Raw genomic sequence first — 13,028 nt, forward strand, 5'->3', positions numbered from 1 at the left:
GCCTTCATTCCCAAGGAGTCCTGCTTGTTTCCTGATAACGTCCAGGGAGACGCAGCCCAGGAACCGTAGTAGGCCTGGCTAATGTCCCTTTGCAGCGGCTCCCTCAACGCCCTTCCCATTCCTGCCCTGCTGTTTTCTGGCATCCCCTCCCAGATACAGCACTTGCACTAAGTTCATGTGGGTGGAACAGGTGGCCCAGTGGACAGGAAGGCTACTATGAAAGGATTTTGAGCAAACTAGTAATCTATAACCCAAGCTCTATCCAGCACCCTGAATTGGGCAGAGCCCTTTCAAAAATATGCCTGAGAAGGGCCATGAAACATCTGTCAAAGCCGCACAGTACCCCAGAACTTCACCTGGACTTGGCAACGTGTTCAGAAACCAAAACGGGAATGGAACATAATTTTTTCATCAGCATTAAATCCAAAAAAAAAAAAAAAAAAAAAAAAAAGGCTACTTACCTTTTATATTGCCAGCTACTGGGTCTTCTAGACTCAGAGTGTAAACAGGAGATACTGGAATTCCTTTAAAATAATTTATTTAAAAACACAGATTAAGGAGACAGTAGCATGAACAGACAAGCTGCACTGAGCAGGAAGAAGCCGCCCCGCCCCCAGTGAAAAGCAACACATGAGGCTGATTGAGAGAAAGGCCCTGCGCTCTCTGTGGCCAACACACCTCACAACTGAAGCCAGGCTGCTTAGCAGATCAGCAAACAGAAAAGGGTGGTGTTTTATGCTCATGATTGCTAAATTATTCAAAACAGCTATGCCCAAAGAATAGCTGTGTCTAACCATGAATAGAATTTAGGATTGTTTCTTTTTCAACAGAAATTTTACTCTTTATTTTTTTTAAGTAAAATTGAGAGTAATATTTTAAAAATGTTTTCATCTAACTTTTTTCCCTGAATTTTTGTTTATTACATTAAAAAAATGATTAAAGCATCTTCTTATTTTATTCCCACTAAAAAGGCAAGGGCAATTTCTGGCGAGCCTATCCCAGGCACAGATTCTAAATGGGTAAGCACCTGAAACACAGTCATTGGCTTCAGACATTGTTTCCTGTAAATGCATTTGATTATCCAAAGTAGGAAGGTCTTCTTAGTGAAACAGTCACTGCTTAAATCATCACTCTAGGTTAGCAGGTGCACACTGCAGTGTGGAGCTCTGAACAGGTGGGTCCCAGCTCCCCACTGCTCCCAGCACACTTCTGAGATAAAATGTATATACGCACATGAATATGTTAGCATAGTCATCCAGATCATTGTGGTAGGGAGGAAGGAGGAGAGGACCCTGACAGCTTCCCCCCTGGACACTGAAAGAGAGAACACACACCTTCTTGCCCCCACCCTGCAAAGCATGATGCACTAGGTCTATCAAAGTCATACTCAAGGGTTACGATCAAGTTGAATTTTGCAGTATTTGAGCCTAAGCCCATTGACCTAATAAAATGGCAATGTCTATGTACAACACCAAGCTAAACATAATTCTAAGGTTTGCCTTCCCAATTTGGGGAAAGCTTTCATGTAAACAAAACCTGCCTCGGGCCTTTTTCTAGTCCCTCACACACACACCCTGCCCGTCGTTGCTCACATACAGGTTAGCTATGGGCCAGAAAAGGGATTCTCATCCATACTGGATACTTACTCGAGCAAAATGGAAAATTATAGTATCCGTCTGCACATAGCTCACAGTTGTCTCCTTGGAAATTTGGCTTACAGTGACAGCGGCCTGAGCCCTGTTCACACCCATATGCACGTTCTGGACCACAGCTGCAAGCTAAGACGAAAAAGAATCACTACGTGACCCACCCCTCACTGTGCTCAGAAAGCACACCTGTGCCCACACTTCTCAGGGGTGCCGTGGTCTCCATCTCCTGTACATAGCAAACACTCGACTAAAGTTAAACGCTATGAGGATTACTCAATCTTTGTGGACTTGTTACTATGCTGGTTTGATGTTAATTATGACAAAGTTAAAATGATTGGAGATCACAGGAACATGTCAAACCAGTAGAAAACTGAAGAAGCAACATTTATTGCAGGCTTGATAGGTGACTGATTCAATGAATTAAGGGCTTGACTAGGTACTTTTGATAGCTTTTTACCTATATGAAATATATGTATTATTATGATTATTATCATGATTATTTACATGTGAGGATTCTTGGGCTCAGAGAAAATATGAAATTACCTGAGATATCTCAGAAAGAAATAGAACCAGTACTAGAAGGCAAGGGAGCAAAGACCGTCCAGGCCCCTGAGCCTGTGACACCCTTGAGGTAATGCACACGGCCTGTCATATGCACAGAATTGACATGAGACTTACGGATGCAGCCATGGAGTGCCTCCACTGGAACGCCGTGGGGCCGGAAGAAACCCTGTGCACACTTCTCACAGTTCACACCCGCTGTGTTGTGCTGGGGGAACAAAGACAGACCCTTCAAAGGATGCCAGAGAAGCCCAGCACTCTTTACTCTGTGCTAATCTGCCACAGAAATAATTCTGTCACACAAACCCGAAATTCCAAAGTCCCTAAGAACATTTATCTTGACCCGGTATCACAGGATCCAAAATGTGTCATAGGACCCTGATTTCACCTTGTCCCTGAAATCTCCACCACACACGTGGAAAGGTTCATTAAACTAACAGTCCTGGCTTCTCTCTCTAAAAACAAACAAACAAACAAACAAATAAGTAAATAAAAATTTAAAAATTAAAAAAATGTGAGCCAGAGGCAGGTGGATCTCTGTGAGTTTGAGGCCAGCCTGGTCTATAAAGAGAGTTCCAGGACAGCAAGGGTTCTTATGCTGAGAAACCCTAACTCAACAAACAAACAATGTAAAAAAGTTAAAATGCTTTCATTGAACTTGACACTTGATTAAGAAAAAACAATAGTGTCATAGTGTCCCTCTAGCTTTGAGCAGTCCCTAGAGTTCCTGCAGCTCAGAAGCACCAGGGACGGCTACTCACAGTCCTGCTTTAGCTCAAAGGATGGCGTAGGGAAATATCTTTCCCAGTTTGGGAAGGAAAGCATATAAAGATCTCTGTCTGTCTCTGGTCTTTCTGACTGCATCTGTGTTTTCAGCGTGAATTATTGTGTGAATGGAAAATGAGAGCACGAGGCTCATGCACAGAGCTCAGTTTTGAGCTGGGTGGCTTTTTCTCGTCTGCGGTTAATTCTCACAATTGCCACAAACCCAATTACCCAGTACACATGATCAGTTTCCAAGAAATGCATGCCACAGCTCAACTCTGCCTCCTTCCCACCCGAAAAGCACTGAGTAGTGTCACTATGGAAAAGGCAGCAAAAGCAGATCAAACCACACAGAACCTTCACAGAAACCTGGGGAGAACAAAGGCCAGTTTGTGTCCTCTCCCTGCGGGGGTTTTACTAACCACAGACTCTTGGTTTTTACCACTCTTGTTCTGTGGGCTAAAATCTGAATCTAATTTAGCACCAAAGTCTAAAACCAGGCTGGCCAGCCTGCCAGCACTTACAGGAAGCTTCTAAGCAAATAAGAAAGAGCTGTAGCCCATGCAGTCTTCCCATCAAATGCCCTTCCCCTTCCATCCCACTGCTTGCTACTATGGCTAACCTTGGCTAGCAATCCAATTAGAGCAGGACATGAAAACTGTTCTCTGAGGTGGGCAGCCTTGGCTCTCTGCCTCAACACATGCTTAAACGGCAGCGAAGGACCCGAGAGAGGAAACACTACAGATGGGATAACGCCTCTGTTTTGGATGGTTTTCTCTAGGACCTCCACAGTCTCACACCATTGCATTTATGGACAGCAGGGTCCTGGCTGAACCGAGTACAGGCAGGTCAAAGCGCAAGAGTCGGGGTGGCTTCCCAGGCTTACGGTGGGGTCTAGAGGTCCTGCTGGGAGGAGTGGATGTTTGAAGTTGTGCTTGCACAAGGCTTAACATCAAATGAGAATCAGAGACCCAAGCTGAGTAAGGGCAGAGGCATCCTCTGCGGGCAAAAAGCCTGTCTTCCACCTGCCGGCTGCTTTGGCTCCCCCCAGAGAAAGGGTGTGTGTGCAGCATGGTGCACACACAGGGCAACTTTCAGGAGTTGGTTCTTTCCTTCTACCATGGACTCCAGGGATTGAACGCAGCTCCTCAAGCTTAAATTCACAAGAGCCTTTATCCAGTATCCAGAAAGCCATCTTGCCAGCAGAGTCTGCCTGCTTCATGTGGGTTGGCAGCGTTAACTCCAAGTCCTCATGCTTGCCCCCCAAATTCTATACACAGAACTGTCCCCCAATCCGGGTGGCACGCTATGGAACGCTCACCTAGAAGCCAGGCCCTGATCTGGGTGTCTGGGGTCTGAATTCCACCACAGGGAGCTTTCCAAACATGCTTTGACCTTTAGGCAAACCCTAACTCTCTGCCTCTGGCAGTCAGTTCCTTGACCGCACCTCCTCCACTACCTTCTATGTCTGAGAGCCCTAAGCACATGGAGACCGTCCACTCCATGAGGACTCCATCGTTAGTCACCTTGTCTTCGAAGAACCCAGGAAGAATTTCCCTTATCAAGGTTCCACATGAACTAGGCTTTGTGTTTCCTCTAGAATTATCTGCTCCTGACTCACTTCTCCAGCTACCCTGGGATCTTGCTCCTTACTAACGCCTCTTGTCCTTCTGTTACTTCAATACCTCCGAAGGATGCCTAGCTCATCTACTCAGATACCACAACTCAGGAAACTGGCCACCTTAGAATACCTCATACCCTAACCCAATAGTTAAAATGGGAAACCCAAGGAGTAAAATAAACTAATACCAACAGGATCTATATGTGCCTCTGGTAACTGCAAGAATCTAACTCTGTCACCATTACTATATGCTGTAGAATAATCCTTTTGTACACTGCGAAGATGTCTTGCTCTTATTGGTTTAATAAAGAGCCAATTGGCCAATAGTTAGGCAGAAAGAGGTTAGGCAGGAGAGCCAGACTGAGAGAACACTGGGAAGAAGGAGGGCGGAGTCACCAGTAGAGGGAGTAGGACATGAACATGCCATGCTGAAAAAGGAGTAATTTAATATAGATTAATTTAATATGTGTGGATTAATTTAAGTTGTAAGAGCTAGTAACAACCCTAAGCTATTGGCAGAGCAATCATAAATAATAAATCTCTGTGTGGTTATTTGGGGAGCTGGTGGTCCTAACTAAAAGCTCTGCCTACAACTATCTGCTGCAGCTCAACTAGGTCTTCTCCAAAATCCAGGCTTAAATTCAATGGTCAGGGTAATGGTGTTAAGAGACACTGGCTTTGAGAAGTGATCCAGTCATAACTGATTATCCTTCACGAGTGGACTAAGGCCCTTAGAAAGGAGACCACAGAATGCGGCCCTTTTATCCTTCTGCCTCCCACCATGTAAAGATGAAGCCGTCTTTATGAGTTACCCCGTTTCACTGAGACTGTGTGTGACAGTGTCTAGGAACAGCCTGTCTGTGTGCTTTGAGATGATAATTCATTGCTTTCCACTTATGGGCACTGAACAGAAATGGTGGAAAGCCGCCCAATTACTGAATTTCTAGGGGACATAATTTGCTGTAGGATATGTGTTCTTTACCAGCAAACTCAAACCCAATCACCAAGCTGGCCAGCCCTGTGGCCCTTCTCTCTTTTTCTACCAGTGAAGACTCCCATGTTATTATATGCATAACATAAAATGCAGTTAGTTTTCCACCAAAGAACCAAGCATCCCAGCACCACTTACAAAATGTCCACCTTTCTACTATAAATGACATGGCATTCAAAATCAAATTGTGCCATTCCCAGGTGCTGGTTTAGGTTGTTAGTTTCTGGCAGACTGTAATCCCCATTCCGAGTCCATATCCAGCTACAGATTCACAGTGGTTCTGATCCTCTGAAGATGGGTCCCACATTCACTTATTTCTAATTATCCATTCTTGTGTTCTCTGCTAGTAAGTCCAGAATCTGTCCATCTCCACAAAAGTATTAAAATTGCACTGAATGTATAGGCTGACTTCAGAAAATTAAAATGTTTATTGTATTTCAAGTCTGAAAACACCGTGCTCAGCACAGGTTATGTTTGATGAATTTTGGTGTAGTGTTAGGAGTTTGACTCCAGCCGCACAATCAACTCCTTTTGTGACCTCTTGGGCCTGCATGCCATTGACATTCAAAGCTGTGTACCCCATATATACCATATTAATAGGTATGTTTCATGTTTGCTCTCTTCTCGATTGTTTTTGGAATTTCTAGTCTTTTAGATGGTACATCTTCCTCATTTTCTCTTTATAATGAGCTCTGGAGAAAGAGTGCATTTTGCTTTTTAAATATCTTTTCTGTGCGTGGTCGGGTTTGGGGCAGAAGTGAACCATATGTTCTGCGTCTGGATCCCATATGTTTTTGTGTGTTTCATGTGAAACACAGATGGTTTGGGAAGAGTGAGATAAACACTTCGTTGACCTCTCCATGTATGTGAAGGACTAGGGAGGTAGCCCTATCTTCATAGGAGAGGTTCAACGTCATTTGGTTAACAGGGATAGGGTACCTCTGAGCAATACCCGCCAAACCCGGGTAACCGCCAGTCTTCACTAAGTATGTCAGTGTTACCACAAGAAACAGAGGCCAAGAGGAGCTGACGCAGGCAAGCCATACAGCCCCCTGCCTCCTCTTTCCCTCAGTATTTGTTTTGGATAGCTTCACACTGAATGGTCATACAAGCCCCACCTAAAGATAAACAGTAAACATCCCACTTGACTTACTTATTTCCACATAAGCATTCCCCGGCCTCTCCTCTGTCCGTTCACCAACATCTGACTTCTTGTGCCTTCCCACGTGACACAGTGTCAACCACCTTCCACCAAGTATTTAACCACAGACTTAATTAACTGGAGTCTAACACGTGCTTATGATTTTTGTTCTTACTATAAAATATATTTTATACATACAAAACTCTCAATCATAATTTGCCAATGTCAGACAATGCACATAATAAGAGCCCAGTTTCTTACCGCAGTATAGAAAACACTCGGAACATCCCCATGTTCCTGCCCAGTCAGCCCCCCACCATTGCACCTCCTTAGAGCTAATCACACTTTGACATTTTCCTCTGATAACTTGTGTTGAAGAATTCTGTGCCAATGGCTGCCACACAACAGGAGCCTTTCATGAAGCGGATTTTCTATTTCCGCGCTGCCCCTAAGATCCTCAGTGCTGTAATGTAGCATCAGACAAGGTCTCCTTTGCCCCTTAGTATTTTGTTAGGAAATGATGAGCAGGGATGTATCCATCGATCCTACAGCTGCTGACTTTACCACTGATGCTGGCGGCGATTTGGAAACAAGCATTTCTGGTACTGGAGAGATGGCTCTGCCATTAAAGGCCTGGCTCACAGCCAAAGCATTTCTGTTTCTTGTAGATAAACAGTGTAGAAAGGTGCATGATTCGCAGCATTTAATAGCTTGTTGCAGCCACGGTACACCATTTCTGTTGAGGGGATGGCATGTATAGTTGTTTCGCGTCTCACTGAAATTGAATTTCTAGGCTTTTTAATTACTGCCGCCCCGGTGAGAGGTGGAGGGGATTTGGTGATTTTGATTGGTATTTCCTCCTGACTGAAGCAGTGATGGAGGAGAGTCATCTTTCTATCTGTTGCTTTCATTGGTTAATTAATAAAGAAACTGCTTGGCCTCTGATAGGGTAGAATTTAGATAGGCGGAGTAAACAGAACAGAATGCTGGGAGAAAGAAGCTGAGTCAGGGAGTCGCCATAATTCTCCCACTCCAGACAGACACAGGTTAAGATCTTTCCTGGTAAGCAGCTCGTGATGCTACACAGAATATTAAAAATGGGTTAGAGCAATATGTAAGAGCTAGCCAATAAAAGGCTGGAGCTAATGGGCCAAACAGTGTTTAAAAGAATACAGTTTCCATGTAATTATTTCGGGTAAAGCTAGCCGTGCGGGCGGCCGGATGCCAGAAACTGTAGCCCGCTGCTCCTAATACTACAAAGCAGCTCAGCCCTTGATTGCTAGCTTATTAATCATTCGCGTACTTACATTTATAAGAGGCTGTTTTGTTACGGTATGTATGTGTGTGTGTGGGGGGGTGGGTTACCTGCCTTCTTTTAAGAGCTTAGGACTGTTGGGAAGCTCCGCCCAGCTCCACTGCTCCCATTCCTCCATGTGCAGTTCCTCCAGGACACTGTTTGACACTGTTCAAGACACCTACAGGCCATTTAAGCCCCGCCCCCAGCAGATCTGCCCCTTGCTCTGGTGTTCTCTCCCCTGCCTTCCTGAGAATCACCTGGGAGTTGCTTTGCTCTGTTCTACTTATTAAATCTGGATTTACTAATTTGGTTTGATTTGGCTTATTACTTCGGTGGAGGAACCAATAACTGGGCTCCAGTGACTATCAAGGACTCAGTTTGCGAGTTTGCTCTCCCTGTCTGCAGCTCACCCATGAGTGATCTTCAGTGGGAGCAGTCAGAAGTTTCTAATTTCAGTGAAATCTGATTTCCTCATCTCCCGTGATTGCGGCTTCCTCTGAGGAAAGTTTCCTCACCTTCTGAATCATACGGGACCCCGTTTTTTCTCTAAAGTTTACAACTTTACCTTCATTCAGTTCCTTGCTTAATATCAGATCAATTTTATAGATTTGAGCAGGTATGAAAGCTTAGTTTTCCACATAAAATCGAGCTGTTTCAGAGCCATCTGTGAAAGACCTCACTGTCCCAGTTGGGTTGCTTTTGTCCTTTCCTCAAGGTCACCCCATCTGTCACCGCCCCTACTCTGTTCTGGTGACGGCTTTGCCCACATGAATCTATTTGAACAGGATGTACGGCGACAACAGGGTTGGTACAGGGTGATGGCTGTAGGCGTGTCTCACCTGGCAATCGATGCAGACGCCCCCACCTGCGTAGGTGCCTTTGCTGTTCAAGCTCGCCTGCTGGAGCTCCACATCTGGGTCGTAGTAACAGTCCACGGCATGCCCGTGGCAGTTGCAAGCTGGAAGAAAGCATCCTTGGTCAGATTAGCGTGCCACTTTTAGTAAGTTCCAGACAGGATCTCTGCTCTGTGGCTTACAGTAAAGTCTGTTCTGAAACACTGGAGACACTCTGTGAACGATTACAGGGAATTTTTTACACAGAGACTATTATAGAAAAGACCGTATTTTATAGACTCCTTCTGTTTGATAGGAAATGAAACATTTCTTTTCTTAAAAGATAGAACAACGGTGAATCAAAATGCCTATTAGAGTTATGTACACAGACTACAGTCACTGAAAACTATTGCCCAGCTCTTTATTCATTATAAAACACATTTATATGCTTTGTGGCATTTAATCTACTTTCTAAGGTAGGTGCCATTATCCCCATACCACAGACAGGAAAACTGAGATGGAACAAGTTTACAAGATGATTCATAGCTACATAACCCATAAACAAGACAGCCAGAACTGGTCAGTCTTTGCTTAATTCCAAATCCCATATTTCAAAAGTCTAAACTTTCAATCTTAGGACTATGTGTAACAGCGAAAAACAGGAATTAGGTTAATGTCTACCTATAGACAAATAACAACCCGTCTGGCTGACTATAAATCCTATGGAGATGGAACTACACGTATTTTGTTTGTGATGGAGCATGGGCCTAGGCTCAGGGTGGCATTCAGCTAACCCTGCCATATTAATTTGGATTCCTACTGTGATTATTTTATATGCCACCAAGAGTGAGACCAAATAATTCATAATGACTGGGAAAGAATGTCAAAACTATCTTTTAAAAAATAAAAAAAAGATTAAAAACAATCAAAAAGATCAGGTCATAAAATTAAACAGATATTAATATCTTAACTAGTCAAAGCATGCCTAACACAGCCACTAAAGTATCTGATTGAAACTGCCTAATTATAACGCTCATGGTAGCCCCACGATAGGGTCTCAGAAATGGACATGGGAGAACCCAGCACCGATATGCACATGGAAGGAGGAGGTTCAAGAAGATGTAACTTTGTAAGTTGCTTTTGTTGGTACCACAGCACCAGGAAAAATAACTCATACAGATGTTGAGGGGCAGATCCATCACCTCCTTACTTTCTAACACCCCTGTGATCAAGGAGGCTTTGCATTATCTCCTCATTCTCTCTGACCCCTTTACCTCCCACAGGAAATAGTCCACGGCAACACCTGCTCTCAACACGGCCAACACTCGCGTCTCTCTCTCCAGCCCTCGGCCCTCTACCCACTATCACACCCCACAAATGCTGAAAAGAGAGACCAGCATGTCAAAACACTCAACCTTACCCACACATGAGAGTACCATGTATATACTTAATAATTCTCTGTTCCTCTTATACTTTCCTCTTAAGTCTGATGCTTCCTTAACCCAATGGCTACATTTCCCATAGTAAAGTTACCTGTGGTCTACAAATATTAAATTGGGAGTCACAAAAATTAACAATTCGTGTTCCAAATCGTGTGCCATGCTGGCAGAACAGCACGGATGCAGGCTGTCTTTGCATGGCTGTTACTCCCCGCTTGAGAGTCGCCCGGATTCATGCTAGGGATGAAATCGGCTTGCAGGGTCAGGTTCCTACAACCCTGTCTTACATAATGAAGGCTCACAAAGAGCAAACATGGTGATGCTGGCCAGTTCATCACAATCTGGTGTCTTTTATTATTAGTTGCTGTTCATCTCATACTGTGCCCAGTCTATAAATTCAACTTTCTCATAACCGTGTATATAGAGGAGCATATAGGACATCTTGGGGTCTCCACCATCCTTAATCTCACCAACACTCACCTTCACACTCGTTGTGCTGCCCCAGAGCAGCCGGCCGCCAGCGTCTCTGATTGAAGCCAGCGCAGCAGCGATTGCAAGTCTCCCCACACGTGTGGTGCTGGCATTTGCATCGGAACCTGAGCATGAAAGCAACGCATGTTTGATAATTGAAAGGAGTGGTTGTAGGTACAGCAACAAACTCAGGGAAACCTCCTTCCTTGGCATCCTGAGTTTGAAATGTCATTTGCTTGCACTGATTTGATGTCTTATTTTGTTGGAGACTAGTTCTCATTTATCCAAGACTGACCTTGAACTCACTATGTAGCTCAGGAAGACCTTGAACTTTTACTGCTGTTTCTACCTCGCAAGTGTCTGGATTATGTGATGTTAGAGATGGTAGTTTCAGCTCAGTACCAATGAAATACTTGGCATGTGTGGGCATTGACATCATCAAGCCTCTGCTGTACTGATTGTCAGTCTAGGCTAAAGGTGAGGTAGCACTTGGCTTTGCATCTTCTGCAGAAATGCTTCCCGCCTAGTCTATTAGAGAGTCCTTTCCAGGGTGGCCTCTCTACTCTGGTCTTATCTCGCCTAATATCAACTGTCATTTTTGACACAGCAAAAGATGAACATGAGCAGACTCCTCCTGTTTAGCAGGCTGATCAGCAGCTGATCAAAAGTGCGAGCCTGCTACTATCCGTGCAGTGAGGTCAGGATGGTAAACCTTCCCGGTTAAAACTGTATTCTGTCTAGAACTAACTTCACTGATTGTCCAAAATGGGCCTCCTCCATCAAGTCTCTGGGTCATCTCAAGCAGAGGCTTATTTCCTGCTCATGCATGTAGATGTCACAAGTATTCCACACCAGATTGTCCTTGCTGAACTCTTCCCTATCGGCACAATTTAAATGAGACTGAAGGCTATTTGAGTACATGGCAATCATGAAAGATCCTAATACGCATTCCCACCTTTGGTGCCAATTCCATCTTGAGGTAGGAACTGTCAAACGTGGTAGAAACCTCAAATGAAATAAATTTGAAGTCAGGTGCGGGAGACATGGCTCAGCAGTTAAGAGCACTGGCTGTTCTTCTAGAGGACCTGGGCCCAGTTCCCAGTCTAGAACCTGAAAGTCTCTAGCTGGGTGCACATCTCTACTGCAACAGCTAGTCTTATTCCCAGCAAGGTGAGGAGGGAGCCGGCCATACTTACTGGTTTTCAGGATTGTCAGCAGTGCACTCGTCCGCGTGGCCGTTGCAAACACACCGCCCACCGATGCTGATGTCCTTTATGCTGTAGTAGTACTGCATGACAGAGAACAGGATTACCAGCTTCCAGGGACTGTGACACAGAAGTTCTCTCCCTGACCTTTACCCCCATAAGGGTTGACACAGCTTTTCCTTTATTCTGTACCCTTGTGCCATTTCTCCTTGCTGACTTGAGCACAAACGGGAACCACACTTGCTTGTAACTTGTCTTACAAAATGAATGCATTCCTCGATCAAATTTAATTTTTAAAAAAGCCTTCAGAATTTGTTCACTAAAGCATCAAATGTTTTAAGTGCAGGGAAGAAAAGTACCTCTGGGGAGAAAAGTCATTCATATAGCCTACTGGAATAAGACGATGTGCTTTAAGCTCGTTTATACATTGAGCATATATATCTACCAAAAATGAATTCTGTTCCTACAATGTGCAATCTGCCCCTCCAGGGTGTGGGAAGGGAGAAAATATTTGCAAAGATGGATGGGATCCATCTGTAGAGGGAGTTAACAGCTGTTGGCTGTTGTTGGAACCTTCCTGATTCATGTTCCAAAAGGCTAAAGCTAAGAGTTCAAACTCCCAACGACCAGACAAAGTCAGCAACAGACCCAGGAAAGACTCAGCCCTAAACTAGACCACACACACATTCACACACACACACACACACACACACACAAATCTTGCAACACTCATGATAAGCCAAATTATTTTTGACAAAATTCCAAAGATACTTGAAGTGTAGAGAAGTGGTAAGCTGGGGTGGGGCCGTGCAATTTTCCAGAGAGCTCAGCTCATCCTTATCACCGTTCCCATCTCCCCATCTCCCCTACCCAGGGTTCAGAAAGAGCTGAGAGCATAATGCAGATGAGCCACCTTCAGACAAGGTGCCTGACTTTTCTGGAAAATGCTCAAAACTGTCATGACTATTTCCCAGGCTGCCACCTTCCAACCTCTCTGCTATTAACTACATAAAATGCCCCAACTCTATCAGGGACAGTGAACATTTTCCACTTAG

General features: G+C 44.5%; 1 protein-coding gene across 1 annotated transcript in view; it reads right to left on the bottom strand.

Moving 5' to 3' along the window:
• Positions 1–13,028, bottom strand: part of Lama3 (laminin subunit alpha 3) — a 214,227-nt gene that overhangs the window by 147,272 nt on the left and 53,927 nt on the right. The window contains exons 6-11 of the mRNA XM_057789086.1: positions 11,965–12,056; positions 10,778–10,893; positions 8,865–8,983; positions 2,328–2,418; positions 1,647–1,778; positions 462–524 (exon numbers count right to left, since the gene is read on the bottom strand). Of these exons, the coding sequence (XP_057645069.1) occupies positions 462–524; positions 1,647–1,778; positions 2,328–2,418; positions 8,865–8,983; positions 10,778–10,893; positions 11,965–12,056 (613 nt within the window). The remainder of the gene's footprint in view (positions 1–461; positions 525–1,646; positions 1,779–2,327; positions 2,419–8,864; positions 8,984–10,777; positions 10,894–11,964; positions 12,057–13,028) is intronic.

The sequence above is a fragment of the Chionomys nivalis genome, chromosome 14 (assembly GCF_950005125.1).
Source record: "Chionomys nivalis chromosome 14, mChiNiv1.1, whole genome shotgun sequence".
Classification (NCBI taxonomy): domain Eukaryota; kingdom Metazoa; phylum Chordata; class Mammalia; order Rodentia; family Cricetidae; genus Chionomys; species Chionomys nivalis.